Source organism: Fragaria vesca, linkage group LG3 (genome assembly GCF_000184155.1).
Source record: "Fragaria vesca subsp. vesca linkage group LG3, FraVesHawaii_1.0, whole genome shotgun sequence".
Taxonomy (NCBI): domain Eukaryota; kingdom Viridiplantae; phylum Streptophyta; class Magnoliopsida; order Rosales; family Rosaceae; genus Fragaria; species Fragaria vesca.
In genome coordinates, this window is record NC_020493.1 from 23,125,153 (window position 1) to 23,148,549 (window position 23,397).

The 23,397-nt window shown below is 38.5% G+C and overlaps 3 protein-coding genes across 3 annotated transcripts; 2 read left to right on the forward strand and 1 right to left on the reverse strand.

The window, feature by feature from the left end:
• Positions 1 to 1,127: 1,127 nt before the first annotated feature.
• On the reverse strand, positions 1,128 to 4,722 carry LOC101308360. The gene is made up of 9 exons (XM_004294883.1): positions 4,626 to 4,722; positions 4,358 to 4,478; positions 4,135 to 4,222; positions 3,871 to 3,930; positions 3,298 to 3,360; positions 2,970 to 3,170; positions 2,774 to 2,885; positions 2,418 to 2,632; positions 1,128 to 1,567 (listed from the first exon to the last, which is right to left on the reverse strand). Exons 2-9 carry the CDS (start codon positions 4,468 to 4,470, stop codon positions 1,475 to 1,477), a joined length of 945 nt encoding a protein of 314 aa, XP_004294931.1. The 5' UTR covers positions 4,471 to 4,478; positions 4,626 to 4,722; the 3' UTR covers positions 1,128 to 1,474.
• Positions 4,723 to 9,502: 4,780 nt separating this feature from the next.
• On the forward strand, positions 9,503 to 10,486 carry LOC101308654 (expansin-A1-like). The gene is made up of 3 exons (XM_004294884.1): positions 9,503 to 9,638; positions 9,746 to 10,058; positions 10,177 to 10,486. Exons 1-3 carry the CDS (start codon positions 9,503 to 9,505, stop codon positions 10,484 to 10,486), a joined length of 759 nt encoding a protein of 252 aa, XP_004294932.1.
• Positions 10,487 to 13,159: 2,673 nt separating this feature from the next.
• On the forward strand, positions 13,160 to 23,330 carry LOC101301859. The gene is made up of 18 exons (XM_004296103.1): positions 13,160 to 13,509; positions 13,587 to 13,807; positions 14,226 to 14,394; positions 14,805 to 14,951; positions 15,096 to 15,220; positions 16,233 to 16,345; positions 16,466 to 16,605; positions 16,950 to 17,112; positions 17,299 to 18,211; positions 18,280 to 18,348; positions 18,896 to 19,048; positions 19,325 to 19,382; positions 19,493 to 19,626; positions 19,783 to 19,907; positions 20,474 to 20,822; positions 20,923 to 21,121; positions 21,227 to 23,134; positions 23,224 to 23,330. The coding sequence occupies exons 1-18, from the start codon at positions 13,314 to 13,316 to the stop codon at positions 23,328 to 23,330; spliced, it is 5,289 nt and encodes a 1,762-aa protein (XP_004296151.1). The 5' UTR covers positions 13,160 to 13,313.
• The last annotated feature ends 67 nt before the right edge of the window (positions 23,331 to 23,397 follow it).

The window sequence follows — 23,397 nt, forward strand, 5'->3', positions numbered from 1 at the left end:
CCCCCTCCGCGACAATTCAACAAAACTCTGTATCACTGCAAATTAGACGTCTCCCCAAGAGCACCCAATCTACCAAAAAGGCCTCTGTAGGGAGCACCACCAAAGTCTCATGGCGAGCAAATCCTGCTTCAATCACCAAGCCTCATCGCGAGCAAAAAGTCCACCCCCAGTCCATAAAGCCTCATCGCAAGCATAAGTCCATCCTATTGTTAAGGAGCGATCCTTAGCAAATATCCTTTATTTTATTTGTATTTGTCACTCAAGTAAATCCTCAAGATCTGTCCTAGGTCGTTGTGAAGAGCCCCAGCAGCAGGATTGACCGTTCCTGCTCACAGTTGTTTGAGAAGAAGTCAAGAGAAGTGCACGAAAGAACAAGATCAAGACAGGCACACCTCCTTAAGGTGTTGACATGCTCGCACCAGACGGTTGTTCAAAGGACCTAAAAATCCGACCCAAACAAGTCGGGGTTGGTTTATCCAGGTCTGTTTCCAGGGAGACCCCCTGTGCATTGGTGGTTCTGAATATTAATTAGTTATGTTTTCTACTAACATGTTTTCGTTACATCTTTGAGGTTATTATCATGGTTGACAACATAGAAATTGCCTAAGATAACTTATGTTTTTTTAGATATATTTGCATGATTCAATTATACTTATACCATGAGAGCAGATCATATTCATATTGTTTCCCTACTTTCAAACTTTCAGTGATTAATATATGACAGTGATGTTCCTTAACAAAAAAAAAAAAAAAACATTTTCAGTTAATAACATTAACTATTTGGTCATTTTTAATAATATTAACCCTAAAGAATAGTAAACATACCAAAAGACAAACCTCTATAGACTAATTTACAATACTTTATTTTCAGGTGAGGAATTTTACTGTTTTTACACTGTTCATCCAGAAATTACAATTTTACCCCTGCTTCTTTTTTTTTTGCTGATTTACACCTGCTATCTAATTAATAATTGCCATTTTATCCTCAGTTTTTGGTAATTTACACCGCAGAGCGGGTAAGCTATCTAGTAAAAATACTAAAAGTGACAATATACATTATTGGCCCTACTCACAATCCTTTAAACGATGCACATCCTCTTGGTCAGATCTTGAACAAGTGCAACGGAATGGGGGTTGGGGTACAAATCATGATTAGCTCTTGCACAAGAGGCAATGGTATATTATTCTGTTTTTCTTCCCTATCATAATAAATGATAAAAAAAACTCAGTAGTTATTCAATTACATAGGCAAGTCAAAACCATTACCATGAAGACACATGCTTCTACAAACTAACCTAAATGGGACATGCATTATTACCAACATAATAGAATAACCCTGAACAAAATTACAAGGCAACAACCACCCCCTGCAACTATATATAACATGCAACTGCTTTGAGTGATGCTCAAACCAGTGAGACCCAACATTAACCAGCACCACATCAGATAAGAGAAATCATGCACATGCAATCAGTTAAGACTCTTGGGGTGCCTCAAATCTCGTTGGAGTGTCAATGCCCATCATACAGCAGATGCCTGATATTAATATTATAAGCAGAACAATTGCCTGATCCATAGCAAAAAGAAACAATGTCAGAACTCCACATCAGTAATACTGTGCACTGTAAAGAAACGGAAAGAAAAGCGGATGATTTTTAAGTTCACCGCAGGGAGTTAACCCCTTCACACACTTGTACTTAGTGTAGTCTCAATTTAGCCTCATAATCCAACCCTTTCATGTTTAAAAACATATTATAAAGATTCTTTCTGCAAAAGACCAATCAAATTGGAGATGTTTTAGTCATCCATGTGTCAAAAATGGACGGTTCATCATAATGATCTTAATTGTCGCCAAAACCATCCATTGTTTAAACATAATTGGATGGTGAAGCGATCTTTGATTTTATGATATTTGACAGAAATGACCCTTAAAGAGTAGAACTATTAAGACTAAAGAGTTCAGAGATTAAGGTGAATATTGTTTAATGACAAGGGGGTGAACAAGGTGAACCTAGGAGGTGTCCCCAGAAAAAGCATAGGACCGTGCATGGTTGCCATATAAAGTTTACATATTATGGTCCGTTCACATACATGTGCAAGTGTATTTGCATTTACGGCGCAAAGGAGAAAGGAATGAATTCCAAGGACAAGAACAGTTCAAATTTTATGCATATGGATTAAACATTTAGTAGAGGGCAAGCAAATTTTTTAGCATAAAGATCCACCAATTTAAACTAGATGCCTGAGAAAATGCCAGGGTACGGTTTGGTCTATAAATAACAAAGATGGATCAGACCAAAAAATATGTGTATATATGTCATGCAGCAGTGGAACAACAGCAACAGTTTGGTCCATCAGTTTCCCTAGGAGCATTATCTACAAACACTTAACATAAGAATAACAAAAGACAAACTTACAACTAGAAGTCCCTCCAGAAGTGATGATTTGATCTGACAAACTTCATCACAGGCTGTCGAATTGGCTGATGCATTTCCAGAACTTTCAGCAAGAAACCTTTCTAACTCTCGATGAGAAGGATACTGGATTGATTTAATGGGGTCTGAAACATAAAGAACTGCATACTTTGCACCAGACTGATCCACGGAACTAATAATCTCAGAGAAAATTTTACCTGCACAGCCACCAATTATGTGTTATGGCTTTGTCCTAGACCAATCTTATAGTAAATGTCCTAGACCAGTGTGATTTTCAGTAAAAATTAAACAACTTAGACTAAACACATAAATCAACAGTACAGTTCAACTTAACCTACTCTCTGGATGTGGGTGTTCTAGTTCGTTTGAAGAATCAGATCCTCTGTGGCAGAACACCACCAAATCTGCTTCACCATTTGATCTCTTCTCCATCCTCGAAACAAGATAATTCTGTCCAATTTTTTGACGAGAAAAATACATCAGATCTTTGTGATAAAAGGTATACTTTAATATACAATTGTCAAGTTGACTTACACGGACTGATTGCAGGTCTGAAAGCTTTTGAACATTATCACCCTCCATAGAGCATGACTCTGAGAAACGAACATTACTGAGTCCAAAATTCTGCCCACAAATATCTGACATCCCTGACAATAGAGAACTTTCCATGGTATCCTTCTCTGATGTAGAAATATAGGGGAATGCCATAGAGAAATTTGATCGTGTGAAAGAGACCTGTGCAGGACCATAATATTATAGCTATTAAGGCAGAAATTTTGAATAATAAAGCAGTTTTGTGATCTGACACCTGGATCATAAGTTCCAACCAAAAGACTAAATGCAATGTGGCAATTCTACTTACTTTGAGCAAGTCCACAAGAGCTGGATCAGCATGTTTGCTTGCAGAAATATCCGAAGATTGCAACTAAGAAACAATGGAAATTATTTCAGTATCCCTAAACATAAACAATAGCAAAAAGGTTTTCACTGTATTGCAATGTCAACAACAAATCCACATCCAAAAAGTGAGGCAGTCTCAACCATAACCATTACGGCCTTATATGGTTCTTAGACAGTCTAATGGTTATACTCAATCTAAAATGACAAAGAATGTAGATTATGTTCACTTCCTTCCCCGGGTCTCATACTTAATGCAAAACAAGCATACTGGCGATTTGCTATGCATTAATTCGCCAAATATAAAAGCATAAAGTACTTTGAAAAGTAAAAATAGCCGGATTATGTTCAAACTTACAAACAATCCAAGATAGTTCATGTTAGCACAGGTAAGTCATAAATCCTATGAAACTATTCACTCAATATTGCATATTTATCAAGCTCTAGCAACAGGTAGCAAATATAATAAGGATTTCATCAGAATTTGGAACACATAAAGAAGGTTACATGACAACAAGAGGGTATCCAGTGTTGTTACCTCTGTACCAACAAAGACAAGAGCAAGATCCAAAGGCTGATGAACTTCGTTGCTAGGACACTACAAAATAAAGAAAGATATATAAGATGGAATCAAGAGTACAAGAGGAAATTATAAACATACAGCGAAAAGGCAAAATAAAATAAAATTATATAAACACAGAGTGAGTTTGTTCTTCTAGCAGTTCATTGAAAAGAGAGACAATAAAGTCTAAGGCATCACAAGAAGTGCAAAAACTGCCACTGAAACGAAAGAAATACATACCAGCAAGTTCGACCAGCCCCCTTCTGAAAGCACAGACTTTGCCAAATCCTTTGGAGAGATAGTCTGGTAATTGACGGCTGCCTTGACACTGTTATTTGGAAGCATATAATCAGCAGATTAAGAACAAAATGTTGCATTATTAGACCAAATTTCCAAGGAGAATGACTACCATTGTCATTACTTGAAACAGAAAGTGAAGGGGATCCTAATACAAATTACATACTGATGGTAATGTGGTGACCAGAGGAAAGCTGGCGCTGTGTTGTAAGACAGTCCTGAAGGGATCCCAGAGGCAACCACCAAAAAGGCCACCAAATAAGCTAACAGACCCTTCATCTCTGCTCCTGCACTCAATCCAATCCACGTCACAGATCAGATTGACCCAACCCAATCGTACCTCCTTCCTTTAAATCCAAATCATATGCGAACAGAGATCGATTCAAGTATAAACTATATAAGGATGAAACTATCTATAATCATTAGATCGTTACCTGGGGGCTGCGTCTCAACAACTTGATCGTCTTATCAGAAAGAATTTCACAGAACTATCACAAGGAAATTCAGATTCCGCAAAACCAAATAATACTGGAGATTTGTGGAAGCAGAGACTACCTACAAGACGCCAAGCCAGCACCACACGGACAAAGGCCGGCCTTCTATTCTGATTGAATGGGTTGGGTTTATCAGACTTTGGGCCCAATGATCCTGCTTTTATTTCCTATTCTGATCCAATGGGTTGCTTAACCTTGGGCTTGAACACAAAAACCACACACATCTAATTGTGTCACTTCTTCTTCCACTTCCAGACTTCAGGCCCTGCACTGTCTGATCATGCCTCGTCAACATCTGGAATCTTAAAATTAAGGTAGGCACAAGAATTCCACCGGCAATTAAGAGGTCATGCATGCACCGCTCAAGCTACAATTAATCCTGTTGGTGCTGGACTCTGGCGGGCATTTGATGCATTGAGCTATATCATCCTTTTCATTTACCGGCCTTCTTTAATTGACAGGATAGCAGAGAGAGTGAATATTGATCATGCACCTCAACCGATATAAGAGAAATTAAACCATATTTAATATGTAAATGGATCTATCTTACATGATTTCTCTATGGTCGAGATCGACAGTAATAACTATTAGCTATAATACTAGTGGAATATTGATTGATGGAAAGGGGCTTTGCAGAGTGCAGGGGGGAAATCTTGTGAAGGCTGGCTAGCTCTCTTTTGTCATGTGAATGCTATTAATATCAAAGGCCAGCTAGCTAAATAGCCTGATCGAGCTATAGTTGATTGTATGCGACTCACCGCTCCCATTCAGCTAGTTTGTATGTGCTAGCTAGCTTACACCGTCCTCTTGGATATCTGTCTTCGGTTCATCCGCATCCATCTCCAAATTAACTAGCTAGAGCGGTGGTGCATGCAATCAATGAGAGACGTGTCCTTGTTTCTCTTGAAAAACTCTCTGGGATCGAAGATGAAGAAAGGCTTGAGAAACTTCTGCAACGACGATGGCTCAACCTCTACCCTCAACCAACATACCTCCCCAGTAGGTCCTCTCAATGTCGAGTCTGCAGGCTCTAATAAGCATTGGCCAAATGCTGCTGCTCATACTGATCATCAATATCGTCTTCAGGAAATGGAAAGGCAGCCAACGTTGGAGGAGATGATATTGAAGTTGGATTTGGAAGAAGAGATTGCAAGAAAATCAAAGGCGCTGCAGCTCATGAAAGAGGGACATGAAGACGACAATGATCACTACAATGTTGATATGAATGGACTAATAATGCGAGGACCGGGTAGGATGTCTTGCGTAAATAACTCCGATATTTTGCGGTCTGCAAGGAATGCATTGAATCAGTACCCTCGTTTCTCTCTTGATGGCAGGGATGCCATGTACCGCTCTTCCTTCAGAAACAACTTACATTTGCAGAAAGATGATATTGCTATTGTAGGAAAGGAAAAGCCGAGGCCAGCTCATCATCGTGATCACAGAAGAAGCTCAGATGTATGCAAGTCAATGAGTGAATATTTTGATGCAAGTAGCAGTACCACGAGGTCTTTGTATCGTCGTCGTTTGCCAGCAACTTTAGCAGGGGAGAGTGTGGTATGGTGCAAACCAGGTGTAGTAGCCAAACTGATGGGGCTAGACGCCATGCCAGTACCAGTAAGTGTTGGTGCTAAATTCAAAGGTAATAGTAATGAAAAGTTGCGTTACATCTTGAAGCAGAGTCAACGGAACATGATCACTATGAGGAGCACGGGTGATCAGAGACGTGAAATGGAGAAAAGATCAACAATGCATGCTATAGATCATAATATTCCTACAGCCGGTAATTGTAGCAGATTTATTAATTGTAAGATCAAAGGCAAGGCTGCTGCTACTTCTACCACTGGTTCCTGCAGTACCGCATCCAAAACTACTCCAGCTGGCAATTACGGTGTCATGAAGCCAGTAGTCACCATACAGCATTCAGATTATAGCTAGGAGTAGATACGTACAGAGAGAGTAGTAATAAGCATTATATTGAATGAAAACCAGTTTTATGATGGGCAATGTATACGTGGTCAGAATTGCTAACTGGTACCAATGGATTTCACTTGTTTGAAATCAGAAGAGTACTATTACCAATGGATTAAGAGAAGTATTGTCTGTATAGCTCATATATCCTTATGATTCTATGTGCGAGAAAATCCAATGTTTCTGTCTGTTGGCAGAGCCACATATTCTTTCTCCATATATTTAGGGGAACTGCAAAATTGACCTCAATGGTTTTAATTTTCTTTCAAGGGAGAAGATCAGCAATGTGTTTCAGTGTTTCTTGGGTCACTTAAATCGATTGAATTTCAGGATATCAACAAACAGTCATCAGCATTTGATGAGTTTGATGATCAGCAAGAGTTGTGTTCCACCATTAACCATGTAGGTGTGACTGCTCATGATGCAAGTATAAGACTTCTATAGCATGCACTTGGCCAAACTGAAAACTATAGGTGCCATTAGTAATTATGGTAGCGTGCAACTGGGGACTTTAGCTTTTCGATTATATTACATGGATGCTAGGCCAACCCAAAAAGTGAATAATAAGCTTTAAGATATATAAGCTCCTCCAGTCCTTCCTAACTAGTAGTACAGAAGTTATGTGCATTAGTGCTGTAAGGCATAACAGGCTTTGTTAATCTGTAAAGTTTGGATCACTCAAAGGCGGTCTGAGCTGCATCATCATGTTACACAAAAAAGATTATACGTATGTAGTAGATGGTTACAGTTAAGAACTTAAGATATTGCTCAATAAAGTGCAGATAAAGGTTCTTATTTTGTACCAGAAAGGGAGTATAGCGTGGGAAGATTGTGATTCTCATTCATGATAAATATATAGTTATTTGAGCTTGACGGACGGTTTGCCACATGCTAAGTACTTTTGATGAATTCATAATCTTTAACTTATCTCTTTAATTGAAAGTCTAAATAAATTTGATCTGAGATTCGCTTTCTGAGTACTAGTAGTAGCAGCTGGTGTCAAAAGTCAGACAACAGGCATAGCAATTGGCATATAAGTTATAACTAATATATCACAAATTCTGTATAAAGTCAAAATGAAATGCTTTCCCCCATCATCCATTGCTTCCATTTCCATGTGCCTAGTTGGGCACCAGATTTAATTTAAGTAAATACCAGGGTGTTAGAATAGGTGAATTATTCTGCTACATATTCCATCTATAAAATCATATCAGATATAAAAAAATATATATATATAAATAAAAAAAAAAAAAAGGGGGTTTAGGTGCCCTTTAAATTTGATTATTCGCAATGCAGCAATGGATAACAAATAAGGTCAAGTCGAGGATGCAGGTAGCTGATTGTAGCTAACTTCTGAAACAGTTCAGATACTTGTTAGTAGCTCGATCCAGGGTTAGGAGCGGAAGGCAGCATCATATCGGTTTGATTTCAGAAAGATGATCATAAAGTACAAGACTACAAGTGAGTTGAGAAGTATATAATATAAAACGTACAGAAGAGATTCGCACCGGCCAAGTAAAGATAAAGAGGAAAAGGAGATAATTAAAGGTTGGAAGTTGGCCTCAGGCTCTTGAATAGAATCTATGTATGACCAAGAAAGAGAAGCTCATGTTCTTGGAATGCTGATATGCGGCTTTCATTCAGCAGACCAAAAGGACTCAAGTCCAGGGTCAGGTATCATTATCATGTATGTATGACATCGATCGTCTGTTACCGTTTTCCATTTCTCTTTAACTAATAACTGTAAACTGTCATCCATTTTGAAAACAAAAAACTGTAAACTGTCATCTGAGTTTGACTATGGAAGACTTGCTGTCATCGATCCGAAGTTGATCACTTGCCGACTTGCATATGCATTTCCACTATCAAACAAGTTCATTTAATTAATTCTTTTAAGCCAGGAAAACCCGCTGGGCACATTCATCCATTATGACCACCATACTACTGTAATTGAAAACTAAACTAGATGAGAATTAGATAATAGAAGAGTATGTCATACATTATATTTCCCCATTTTATCCTACAGTTAATAATCCACAGCTTGTACTTCTAGTGGTGCATGGTATAAACTTATCCATCTTTTTTTATTTTTATTATCATTATCCATCGATGTATACAGTCGGTCATTTTCTAAATATACAGCTTTAATAAACCTGCTGGTACCCTAGCTAACAGATATTGAAGGTGCAGTTGCAGAATACAAATGTCAGCCCCAGCTCTTTGTCGATCTTAATTTTCAGCTTCTGAGACCAGTGTTGTATACAGCACTCGTCGATCAGCAACGCATGACTATCTTACTATGTGTATATATATAGTTACAGTAGTACACTATCAAATTAACTCTCCGGTGATGAACGTCCACTAGTTCCATTGATCACACTGTTTTTCAAGCATTATCCAAGGAATCTTGGTTTATGGAAGGAAGGTCAAAGGTCCACTTGACTGCACTAATAGCCAGGCTGGGCGCAAAACTGCCACTTTATATAGTTATATGGTAGAGTCTTACTTCAGCAAGCTTGGTATTTGATTTTTTTGTGTGTGTGTAGATATAAATATTCGATCAGTTACTCGATCATAAGGTTAGTTAATTGCTCAGTATTCTGTTCTGTCCATGTTTGTTTATTCCAAATTTTGGCCATTAATTAATTTAGACATAATTAACTATTCCTTGATCATATTCCATCTCTCCTAATCCCTGCCCCCTGCATTCACTTCTATATAAAACCAAACAATCCCATCAGCCTTTTTATTCATCATCACAAACCACTCGATCAACTCTTTTCTCCCATCAAATATACAGCCATCTAGCTACTTTCCAGTTTCCACGCTGCAGGCCGGTTTTAATCATGGATCAATATCGTACGTGCATCATATTTGTTGTAGTCCTTCTTGCCATTTCAAGGACTGTGAAGGGTTCTGGTAATGGGTGGACAAATGCTCACGCCACTTTCTATGGAGGCAGTGATGCTTCAGGGACAATGGGTAAGTTTATTAATAATAATCTCATCGATCGATCATTATATATATAGCTATAAGTATTGGTAGTTTTAACTTTGTAACTTTGTTTGGCATTACTTCATCAATCGCAGGTGGGGCTTGTGGTTATGGAAATCTTTATAGCCAGGGGTATGGAACAAACACAGCTGCACTGAGTACTGCTTTGTTCAATAATGGATTGAGTTGTGGAGGTTGCTATGAGATTAAATGTGTGAATGACAAACAATGGTGCTTACCAGGATCCATAGTAGTAACTGCAACTAATTTCTGCCCACCGAATAGCGCTCTTCCTAATAACGCTGGAGGCTGGTGTAATCCTCCATTGCGCCATTTCGATCTATCTCAGCCTATTTTCCAACACATTGCTCAATCCAAAGCCGGAATTATCCCTGTGCAATACAGAAGGTATATATATTTTTAAAACTCGGTCACTAATTTCAGTAATTTGTAGACATCTTCTTAGGCATATATATGTACATATATTTGATATCTATATGTCAACATTATTCCGTGATTGTTGCAGGGTTGGTTGTAGCAAGAAGGATGGAATCAGATTTACAATCAATGGGCACTCCTACTTTAATCTTGTGCTCATAACCAATGTGGGTGGAGCTGGTGATGTGGTGAGTGTGTCGATTAAGGGCTCGAAAAGCAGCAACGGTTGGATGGCCATGTCCCGGAACTGGGGTCAGAACTGGCAAAGCAACTCGTATCTTAATGGCCAAGCCCTTTCATTCAAGGTCACAACCAGTGATGGACGCTCTCTCATCTCCAACAATGTGGCTCCTCCCAACTGGTCTTTTGGCCAAACCTACACTGGAGGCCAGTTCTAAGCTTCTAGCTAGCTTGCTTGCTACGTGGTCAACTTCTCTGATTGATTAACCAATTGCAGAAATCCTACTAATTAATCCAAAACTAACTTGATCCTTTGTTATTGTTGATCAATTTGTACTGGTGCTCCATAATACACAAGGCACGCGACTGGATCTGAGCAGCCTAGCATCGGTTCTTTTTTTATCATGGATATTGGCTGCGGTGAACAACCCGGCCGTTCGATGAGTAGTTTCTGTTAGTCATGCAAGTGATGATGCGACTTGCTTTCTTAAGGAGATGACAGTTCTGCTCGATGCAATGATCGATGTAATATGTTAACTGAAGATTGCTCATCAGTTATTAGTTATTGGAACTCGGACTGTTATCTCATATAGTCGTCGACGCATACGTGTTAATGGAACTCTGCTATATATGTGTTTAGCAGAGTTCATCAAAAAGTTCAATAATACATGTGTTTAGCAGTTTTATGTGTTCACAGATTTTTTTTTTCTTTCTTGTGCTTCTTTCAATGTGTGTGTTTTTTTTCTTCACACTAGCCTTTTGCCAATCCGAACCCGACCCGTGACCCGCCGGATCATAAATAACTCAATCTAAATCCGTATCCAGCGGGTTAACAGATACCCGACCCGTTTGTCCGATCTGTTTATAATAACAAATTTCTTAAATTTTAAATAATAATTTTAGTATTTTATCATAATACCTCATCAAACACTAATGAAATATTATTAAAAGTTGAATTATATGACCAAAGTATTCCTTAAAACGATAAACTAATATAACCAAAATATTAAACATCCAATGTTTTAATTGAAGGGATAATGACCATTTGTACAAAAAAAAAAAAAAAAAAAAAAAAACCAAACCCTATTCCAATGACAATGCAACAAGGCCTAATAGTTAGTACCAAATGGACATTATTCCATGTTTTAATATATAAGTTCTCAAACGAGAATTATTATATCATATTTAATATTTTATAAGTAATATATATTTCATAAAAATACTATTTAATTATTTTTAGACGGACTGGGTCATTAACTGATTGGATCAACTCCGTTTAATATACGAGTTAACGGATCCGGATCATTAATTAACGGATCAACGTGTCAAAATTTTGATCCAAACACGTTTAAAAACCAAGGATCTGGAGTGGGTCTTGGTCAACATTTGTTCCGTTTACAAGTCTAGTAGTGGGTGTTTTGCAACAATGCTTTCTTCGGCGCAATGTCGTCTCGTCGCTGAGGAGAAGCAGTATGGGACTAAATTTCATAAGCGACGTTGTGGTGTGATGACAGGGATGACACAGCGGGGAAGATGGTCCTGGTCAATTTGTCGATTGGGATTGCGTCTCTCTGCTGTGTTTTGTAGCGAATATTGGAGGGTGCTGCGCTAAGTCCAGATGGTGGAGCTCTCTGGTGGCGGCCGACAATGGTGGTGGTGCAGATCTCCGGTGGCTAGCAGATCTGCCTCAGATGCATTTCCAATCTTGTGGGTCGGGCTCTCTATAGTAGGCACTAGACACAATCACTCATGCATTTTATGCACGGGATAAAACCAGTAGAGAGAGTGGGGTTTGACTTTTCTGGTGGTAATTTGTAATTAACAGAAAATGTACGTTAGTACAGAAAAGTAACTTTAAACAGACTAATGACAGTATTGTAATTGCACATAAACTGATTACATAATTACATCTATTTTGCACTAGTAGAGCCGTAAATAAGAAGAAAATAAGGGACATAACCGTAATTTTCGGAACATGAATAGTGTAGCTACAGTGCAAGCTCCAATGGGGGTTGGGACTAGGCTCTTTAGGGCCTAGATTTGGGTTTTTTTTAGTTTTTAATTTTTAATTTTTAGGTTTTGTTGTTTGTTTTGATTGGTTAGTTTTCATTTTCTTTGAGTGAGGGTTTTGGATTCCTCTTTGAGCAAGGATTTAGGGTTTTGGTAGGTTGGTGTCAAGGTCATGTCGTTGGGTGTGCCATGGTTATGGTGTTGTGTCCATGGATTATTTTGACATGTAATAAGGGGGTTACATGTGCATATATGTTGGTAGTTATGGCATATGGTGTTTGAAATAGTTGTTTCATCATGAGATTAACTGTAAGGATGTATCGAGACTTCTAGAATAAATTTAGATTATGGTTAAACTCTTATCGGTTCTTGTCCACTGTAATCGCTGGTGTTTTCAGATAGGGAGGCGAGTGTAAATTTATTTCCACCACTGATATCTCCTATGGTTGTAATTTTAGATTTTATTATATAAAAATTACCTCAAAAAAAATTTCTATGTATTTCACAGCTTATATTTGCAATTAACTACTTATATGTAAACGTACACAACTTAATAACCATATGCACAATTTGTTTATGCGACGAGGAACTTAGTTAACATCCACTCTTATAATGCGAAGTGTGGGTCTGGTGTCAAAGGCTTCACCAATTTTTTGAAGTACACAAATTGCCTTTTTTTTAATTATATTTCAATAACACTATAATTTAATATCAAAAAGGTTTTATAGTACTGGGAAGTTGTGAGTTCGACTATTATGGATCGTTATTGTTGACTATCCCTTACTTATATCTTGTAAATGCAATTATTTCATTTATAAAAAAAAAAAAAGATATCTAGTAACCGGATGCTATTTATCGGAAATTTGGGTGAGTGAAAAACCGGCGGGCAATAAAAATACACAAAAAAACTGGAGTTAAAAGTTAAACACTTGTAGCGGTGGGCGGTAGCAAGCGGAGTTTAGGTCTGCGGTCAGTATTCCCGCCCAAACTCATCACACTGTAATTCTAGGGTTTTGCCCAAGAAGAAGAACAAGTATGACCAAGAAATTAGTTCAACTTGAAGAAGAAATTGAAGGAAATATCGTAGAGACAAACGACTACTTATTTGATAAGATCGGCGAGGCCGTTCCAATCACGACTGATGATTTCAGCTTCGATCCCCAAAGCAGTCCCTCCCGGCCACTCGCCTTATCGGAGAAACACGGCCTCGTCTTCGTCGCTCATTCTTCCGGTAAGCTTTTACTCGATTGCCTACCTCCGATTTGCTTTCTGATTTCCACATAACCTAACAAGAAACTTGTTTCTTAGGGTTTTTCGTTGCGAGGACCAGAGATGTTATGGCTTCCGCCGCCGAGATTAAGGAAAAGGGAAGAAGCGCTCCTTCTGCTTCTTCTGTACAGCAACTGAGTGTTGTGGACGTTACCCTTGCCAATCTTCACATTCTCGCACTCTCTACCGATAATTCTACTCTTGCAGCTACTGCAGATGCCGATATTCGCTTCTTCTCCGTCGGTTCTTTCCTGGATAAGGTGCTTTTCCGACTCCAATTTTAGATGCCTCATGTTCCATTTTGATTAAGATCCTCATTAATTCCTTGAACATAGCTGCCTTTGATTATGCTTCTTCACACTTGACACCATAAATTACATTTATGAGATAAATCACTTGATTGATGTCATTGGCCAAGCTGCTAGATATACAAATTAGCTTCCGAGAAAGAGTACAGTGCTTCTGTACTTGTTATATCGATTGGCTTCCTAGAATTATCCCAGCCATTGGCGTATCGCATTGTCATCAGCTTTTGGTTATCGCTCTTTTGAACTGTTTAAACCATGGGCCTTGCCGCAGGCGGTATCGAGTTAGAATGCTGCTAGCAATCATGTAGTTCTGGAATTTGTTACTGCAAAATACAGGTTTTAAGTCTTTGGTTTGTTCCACATTATGCAGGATCTAGAACCATCTTATTCTTGCTCACTCAATGAATCCAGCTCTGTCAAGGATATGCAGTGGACAAAAAAATCTGAAAATATGTATGTGGTTCTTTCAAACCTTGGAAAGCTACATCATGGAACGATTGGTGGCCCTCTGAAGGATATAATGGACAACGTTGATGCAGGTATTTTCTTTTCTTTCAATACATCATATACGTTTGTAAGATACATCATCTTGATGAATGATGGTACTTGTTTCCTTATGTGTCTGATAATTAATGAACATGATCACCATGCTAAGAACTTGAATCTTGGGTTTATCTGTTTGAACTTGAAACTTGCCACTTCCCGATTGGTTGAACACAATAGTTACCTTTGGCATGTCAAATCTGTAACTTTTTGCTTATATCTTTTTTTCTAAGAGAGGTGAATTTGTTTTTTGCATGTTGATTTCAGTAATCTACTGTACTATACTGCAGTAGCATATGATTCAGTTGTGAAGACAGTTTTGACATCTCTGTCCAGAGGCAACGAACGATAAGATACATTGTACCATGTTCAGCTAATGCTTATCTTGACTTGTGTTTGGTCATAGTTGAATGGAGTCCAAAAGGAAAATTAATTGCTGTGGCAAGGAAGGATACTCTCAACATTTTATCATCTAACTTCGTTGAGAAGTCATCTATGCTACTTTCGTTCAAGTCCTGGATCAATGATCCTGATACAAACTGCATCGTAAAAGGTATGTCAGATTTTACGGCTGTATTTTGATGCCTGTTTACTTGTTGTATGCCTTTTGTCTCTACATGAAATAGGTTCTTCTCTTGTTCATTAGAAATTTGACCATTATCAACCTCTGAAACTGAAGTATTTCTTCAATCATCAGTGGATACTATCAGGTGGGTTCGCTATGATAGCATCATTCTAGGATGCTTTCAACTGAATGCAGATGGGAATGAAGAAAATTACCTCGTACAAGTAATACAAATCAAAGATGGCAAGTTTTCTAATGTAAGCAATCTATGGTTAAATTTTTGCTTGTTAAAGGCTTCTTTTGTTCAGATATATAATCTGTTATGTAGTTCCACAATATATCATAGCTTAAAGTCAATAAAAGAGTAAATGAGCTATCACATAATTGGTAAACCAAGTTAAGGGTGTAAAACAGGAATTTTTTTTTTCTCCTTTCAAAAGCCATGTTAGATCAGGAACTAAGGCTCAGGCCTAGGAATGCCTTGCCTCCTTTTCTATGTGGTTTGGTCTGGCACAACCTGTTGGCAATGAGCTGTACCTGGCTTGTTTATGCTGGTCCCGAGACATCTCATTGCAGATGTGATGAACTATTGCTTCCTGACAGTGTTAAACACAAACTTTTGCTCTATGGCCATTATACCTATTCTTTTGGAAGGACAAGAAACCAGTTCACGCAAACAGTTTTTGCTCCATTCTTGAATTCGCTTCAGCTAATTTTCTGTTTTACATTTAATGCTTCATCTTTTAGTGGTGCTTTTACAAATGTTTTATGTATATTTGCACATTTGGTTGCCGGTGTTTTATGGTATGTGCAAAGCTGTATTCATGGTTGTCTTTTGTCTATTATGGCTTTTGAAATTCTCAACAGCAAGAGAGTTTTGCTTAAAATAGATAGGTTTAGTTGCAAGAAAAGAACATAAACTATAGTACCAATCAGGTGGGTCCTATGGCTTTTGAAATTCTCAACAGCAAGAGAGTTTTGCTTAAGATAGATAGGTTTAGTTGCAAGAAAAGAACATAAACTATAGTACCAATCAGGTGGGTCCTATTGGCCCTTGAATATAACTTCTCATACTCCAATTTGTATGGCACACACTTTCAACGTTTGGATCTATATTCATGAAGGTGATGAAATCAGGAAAGAAAAAACAATAATACGACTTTTACATAAGCATGGTGGTGAAGTGATAGTTACTAAATAAACGTGTTTTACATAAGCGTGGTAATTGCATTTTAAGTGTATTTTAATGTTTTGAAACCTTTCTTGTAGGATTCCTGCAAGCCAGTTGTTATATCTTTCTATGATATGTTTTCATGTCTTATTGATGATATTTTGCCGTCTGGAAGCGGACCATACTTATTATTGAGCTATCTGGAGGAATGGTATGGATTCTCATCAAGTCCCCTGTCTTGAGCTTTTATCAGTTAACTGAATGGTGGCCAACTTATTTTGATATAATTGTAATGAGTAACTCGTTTTGCCATTTGGTAATATCTTTGCAGTGAACTTGCAATAACTGCTAACAGGAAGAATGCAGATCAGCATGTTGTATATCTTAGCTGGTCGCTGGGAGAGGAGAGCAATGAAGCTGTAATTGTTGATATTGTACGAGATACTTTGAAACCAAGAATTGAGCTTCAAGGTTCTCAGTGTTTTGCTCTAGATTAACTACTAATGGTTCAATTAAACTAAGACTATTATTGTTCAGTTAGTTGAGCTCCATCCACATATTTTGTAGATACCACCTGTCAGTTAGTTTCTCCATTTTGAAGGCACTTGCAGGGCATTTTTAAATAACCTAAGTTTTCATTTGACAAATTATATGATCACTTTGTGAAAATAAGCTTTATTATTCATTGAATATCAATATCCATTTTTCACCATATAATGGTCTCTTATGCATCAGCAGTCCATTCATCTCCTCTGTTGCTCTTGCTTTGTTATGTTGGTTATATATTAATCAGTCTAATTTTTTTCTTGTTTCAGAAAATGGTGATGATAATTTGATTATGGGGCTCTGTGTAGACAAAGTTTCAGTAAGCCAGAAAGTTAGTGTCAGACTTGGAATGGAACAGAGAGAACTCTCACCATTCTGCATTCTCATTTGTCTGACACTAGACGGAAAGCTAGTTATGTACCATGTTGCCAGGTAGCTTCTTGGTGCTCTCAAATTTCTAATTATGCCTCAGCATGTAGTTCTTTATTTTCTGGATAGCTGTTTAAGTTTCTCACTTGTTGCGCTGCAGAGTCTTTAAGTATTATTACTTTTATAAACTTTAATCTGGTTTACCTGTATTAGCAACTGATTTTTGCTTTCTTCCTTTCTTTTCTGTAGTGTTAGTGATGTTACAGTTAAGCCTGCTAGTGTTTCTAGCATTTCTGATGAGGAAGAGGATTCTACTGCATTGGTACCTGTAGCATGCGAACCAGCTAAATTGTCTCCCGAGCTGCGGAAGGAACAATTTGGAAATCTTGCTGTGGATGCTCCTTTGGGTAATAAGAACATAAAGGAACTTGACAGAAAAGTAGGTCTTGATGTCCTTACAAAAGATGACCAGAAGTCTCTCATTGTAAACGAGACTTCTACGCTTAAGAAAGAAAGTACCGACAGTAACAAGAAAGTGGAGACTTTAACTAGTTCTCAGTCGTTTAAAGGTCAACAAGAACTTGCTTTCTCGAACCCGTACTTAAACAAAAATGGCAAACAAGTGCATCTTCCTCCTGTACAGGAAAACAGAGATATACAACGTGCATCTACTGATTCTTTTTCCCAAGATGGACGTAGTCTTGTGTTCAGGGACTTGAGCAAGATAGGAACTGAAGAAAATGTTGTATTTGGAACTAGCAGTGTTGAGATGGGGGTAAAATCTCTAGGAAAAATGGAGTCTGCAGATTTACAAAGGGTTTCATCTCAGTCCTCGTCAAGTGGAAATATCACAACTTCAGCTGGCACTGATGTGAAATCTTCAATTTTGCCTTCAACTTTTATTGAAGGTAGCAAATCTGGAACATTGACTACATTAAGCTTTTCTGGTATGCCGATTGAGAATAGGGAAAGGAGACCATCAGCTGCGGCTGGAAAGATTGCATCAGTACCTCCCATTTCTAGCTTCCAAATGTCATCACAGGATAGTTTTTTGATTGGCAAGTCTTTCAACCACAAGATTCATCCATTGAAGGAAAATTACAGTGAACTCTCCCAGTCAAGGCTGAACTCTGAACCGAGTTTATCCAAAAAATTTGGCAATGTAAAGTCCATGTCTATGACCTTTCTTTTTAAAGATTCTACATCTCTTTTGTTCATTTCATTTCTTAGTTTCCGGTCAGATCTTACAATTATCTAAAGGACTTAAAAGGACTTTATAAACAAAGCAATTTGAGTGAGGTAAACTTAATAGCTATAAGTGATCAGTCTATTCAGCGTTCAAATTTGCTGTGCTATGCATACAATATTTACAAGTGTTATGCTGAAGTCCATTTTGTTCTGTCCTTTGTTAATGTTAATGCTAAATACTAAATACTAAATAAATTTACATTAACTTTCACCATTTTCTGCTTACTCTATTTGTCGTGTTACTTTTCCTTGGGTTTTCCATGTAATGTGTTTAGGAGAAAAAAAAAATAACACTAGATTATATTTATAAAGACCGGATTAGATTCATTTGCCTCTTTGGGTTTCTTGTCTAAGCAGTTTCAGGATGCTTTTATTCTGCTTGTTATGTGTTTGTAGGAGGCCTTTTCTAAGCTATTACTTGACCTTCTCCTTCTGTATTTTTCTTCCTTCATAAAATTTATCGTCTCACTATGTTTCTACATCGTTTTTTATATGTATATTGTAGTTATTTTTCTCTTCTTCAGTTGGCGGTAAGGAATGTTTGTGGGACTGAAGTTTCTCATTTTCAGAGTTATATCATTTTGCTTTTTTCATCCAGATGAAAGAGATGACCAAGGAGTTGGATATGTTCCTACAATCTATAGTGGAACCAGGTGGTTTCAGGGATGCCTGCATTGTTAATCAGAAAAGTTCTGTTGAAGAATTGGAGAGAGAGGTTGGGATTCTGTCTGAGAGATGCCGAATGTGGAAGGTGATGTTTCCCACTTAATTTCCTAATTTTTTTTCTTTTAATTGGATAATTTCACTTTCATAAGTTCTGTGTGTGTTTGTGTTTTTATTTTTTTTATTTTTTATATTTAATTTAGTTGCTTTTTATCTGAGTTTTGGAAACAAAAAGTTGTTCGTGCATTGCTAATCAAGGAATTATCAAATATTTCTAATGGAAACTTTTCTTTTTCTCTGTTCTGGTCAATTACAATTGTTTCGATCACTAAGTTAGATTCTTGGTTATTTTTGTACTTTGCAGAGCACTATGGATGAACGACTTAATGAAGTTGAACATCTTTTTGACATGACTGTACAAGGTACTTTTAATGCTGCAAATAAAATTTCCTAAGCAGAATGTTTTGTATCTATACATGGAAAAACATATACATAACTCTTGATGGAAGAAATGATTGTTCAATTGGTACAGTACTGGCACGGAAAATATACATGGAGGGGATTGTGAAACAAGCTTCTGATAGCCGATATTGGGACTTCTGGAGTTGTCAGAAACTGAGTTCAGAACTTGAGCTGAAGAGGCGACATATTTCCAAAATGAATCAGGTCAGACTTGTTCTATTAATGTTTTTGAAACATTCTTCCCCATTATTATCTATTTAATGATTTCTATTCTATCTATCTTTGTGTACCCATTTTTGCAATGTTGAACATTTGGAAAGCACTAATAAAGGTTGCTTTCTTTTATTGAATGTATTTCAGGATTTGACTGATCAGCTAATTAAGTTGGAAAGGCATTTTAATGGCCTTGAGCTTAACAAATTTGGTGAAGATGATGGAGCTCGTGCTGGTCGAAGCACTTTGCAAAGTCGATTTGGGCATTCAAGGTAGATTATGTGTTTGGCTGTAATCAGAGATCGAGTGAAGTCCACTATTTTATGCTACCTTCTTTTAATTCTTAATAACATGAAAGACACAATCTGAATATACAGAAGTTTGGTAGAAGGAATGCCTTAGAGGAAAAGTACAAATCTAACATATGCCAGGTTAGGGGCCACTGTTAAAGTCTTAGTTTCGGATCAAAGATAAAAAAAAAAGGGAGAAAAGAGAGAAGTATGTGACGGAGAGAGGAGAAGTATATGTTTAATAAGAAAATCATAAAAACATAAAAAAAACTTACAAAACTATGCTTTGTTTTTTTTCATTTTTCCCTGGATCACTTTAACTTCATAACCACTTTCATTGCTTATCTGCCTTTTTCCTTTCAAAAATAATGATAATTCTCAAAAATATATTAGATGCGCATTAAACTAAGCTTGCAACCTGTGGGGAGTTCTTTCCAAGCAGTTCAATCCAACTCTGCAATTGAGATTATATAGATAGCGATTTTGTATTAGGTCATTAGCATCAGGCCATTAAGGCCTTCTAACTTCACTGAGGTATCCTGTTGCAGGCACATTCAGTCCTTGCATAGTCTACATAGCACAATGACTTCACAATTAGCTGCGGCTGATCAACTTGCTGAGTGTCTATCAAAACAAATGGTGGCACTAAAGATTGAGTCGCCTTCTGTAAAACAGAAGAATGTGAAAAAAGAGTTGTTTGAAACTATAGGGATCCCTTATGATGCTTCTTTCAGTTCCCCTTCCCCAGATGTGTCAAAGTTTCGTGGTACTCCAAAAGATAAACTATCATTCTCTTTGGGTTCATCTGCCGCTAAAGATCAACCCAGGAGAAATGCGAGCGCCACAAAGAATTATGAACCAGAAACTGCAAGGAGGAGGAGAGATTCACTGGATAGGGTAATGATTCCTTAAATTCTGTCTTTTTGCATCCTTTATTGAAAAAGCCACTTTCTGCATGACTCATGTTTACTTTTGTGTTTTATGGTCATGATCAAAGAGCTGGGCAAATTATGAGCCTACAAAAGCCACCGTGAAAAGGTTGCTTTTGCAAGAAAGTGGAAAGGTAAGTGTAATTAGGTCATCATTATCAGTTGATAAGCAGCACATTAGCTCTCGCCTGCTGGAGGGATCAGCCGTTGCTCGTCCACGGGATCACACAGTGCCTGCAACATTCTTTCATCCACCTGAAAGCAAAGGTGAGCTCTGAAATTTAAAGGCGGAAAGATATCCGAATTCATTCTTGTCTTTGATAGGTAACTCTTGCTCATTGTTTCTCTTGCATGTAATTATATTTTAAGCAGGCATTCAGGATATACACCCAAAACAGGCTTTGGAAAACCCAGCACCTCCATTTGTTTTGCCAAAGGAATTAGTGAGGCAAAATCTTATGAGGGAAACTAACATGACAGCAGAAAAATCTGGTGAGGGCATATCATCTGTTAAGAAGTCTGAATCGGTATCTGCAAAGGAAAAGTCTGTGCCATCTGACACTCGTCAGAAACCATCAACTTTTATGGAACCTACCCAGACATCCTCATTGCTTAAGAAACCCAATGATATGCTAAATTCATATACCAAAGATGGTGCACGTCCAACTGAATATAGTGTGAAGGATAAGCCTTTGAACACAACAGTTCCATCTCTGGAATCTGGGAAAAAACATAATTCTCCATTCTCTCCCTCATTCCCTGTTTCTGTTGCCCCTTCTGCCACATTCTCATTGTCGGTTTCAGCATCCCCATCTTCAATATTTAGTCCCTCATCAGCTCCTCTATCGTCTTTATCAAGTTCCTCATCAGCTTCTCCATCCTTATCCTCTGTGATGCCTCCCAACAGACCATTGGGTAACTCCAACACTACAGCAGATATGAATAAACCTGCCTCAACATCCCCAGTATCAGCTTTTCCCTCTCCAGTTGTTGTACAGTCTGGTTCTTTCTCATTGAATGTTTCAAAATCATCGGTGCCCTCAGACATTTCACCTGCGACAAAGTCAGCAATGGAATCTCAAAAAACAGAGATTGAACCTTTCTCAAAGACTGCGGTGAATTCTGATACTACAGCACCAGCAGTGGAATCTGGACCTTCCCCTGCTGAAACTAATTTTAATCTCAAACCTTTGATATTGGCTCCCCTTACAGTTGAAGCTTCAACAGCAATAGCACCTGGAAATCTGTCCAGTCTCAGCAATGCTAGTCCTGCGCCAGTAGTGGCACCTGGAAGCCAACCCAGTGTGAAGAATACATTAGGTCCTACACTTAATTTGACTGTAAATACTCAGCAGGAAACGACGTCTGCTGGACAATCTCTATTCCCATTAGCCCCCTCCAATTCAGGGAGTGTTGCTAGTAGGACTGTAGATGTCCAAAATGCCCAGGAGGATGACATGGATGAAGAGGCTCCTGACACCAGTAGCCCAGCTGGACTTAATTTAGGAAGCCTTGGTGCATTTGGGCTTGGCTCTTCCCCTAACCCAACTGCTGTTAAACCCAATCCATTTGGTGGATCATTTGGTAATGCAGCAACAAATATGACAACTTCGCCTTTCCCCAGGACTATTCCTAGCGGAGAGTTGTTTCAGCCTGCATCTCTTAACTTTCAATCTCTGCAGCCTTCTCCATCATCCCAGCCGGCAAATCCAGGTGCATTTGCTTCTGGGTTTGGCACTGGTACTATTGCCCAATCTCCCAGTCCGAGTGGGTTTGCCCAGCCATCCCAGGTTGGACCAGGGCAGCAAGCATTAGGATCAGTTCTGGGTGCTTTTGGACAGTCAAGACAGCTTGGTACTGTTCTACCAGGAACTGGTTTTGGATCACCTGGTGGTTTTGGAGGTGGCGTTGCTAGCAATAAACCTCCTGGTGGTTTCTCAGGTGCTGCTACCGGAGGATTTGCTGGTGCTTCTTCTACTGTTGGTGGATTTGCGGCTGTGGCTTCTGGTGGTGGTGGATTTGCTGCTTTGGCTTCAGGGGGCGGGGGCTTTGGCGGTGCAGCTTCAGGGGGCGGGGGTTTCGGCGGGGCTGCTTCAGGGGTTGGGGGTTTTGGCGGTGCAGCTTCAGTGGTAGGGGGTTTTGGTGGTGCAGCTTCAGGGGTTGGAGGATTTGGTGGTGCAGCTGTAGGTGGTTCGGGATTTGGTGGGGCAGCTCCTGCTGGTGCGGGATTTGGTGGGGCAGCTCCTGCTGGTAGCGGGTTTGCAGGAACCAATGCAGCAGGTAGTTTTCTTATTAATTTCTTTTTTCCCATGAGTTGTGTTCTATGTGTTGAGATATTCAGCTGATCCATATCTTGTAAATACGTTCAGGTGGTGGATTTGGTACATTCGGCAGCCAGCAAGGATCTGGTGGTTTCTCTGCTTTTGGTAGTGGAGGAACCGGAAAGCCTCCAGACTTGTTCCAGATGAGAAAGTAACGGATTTGAGTTTACCAAACTTGATGTATGCTTACTTGTCAACCCTATGAATGTTGTTTGAGAAACT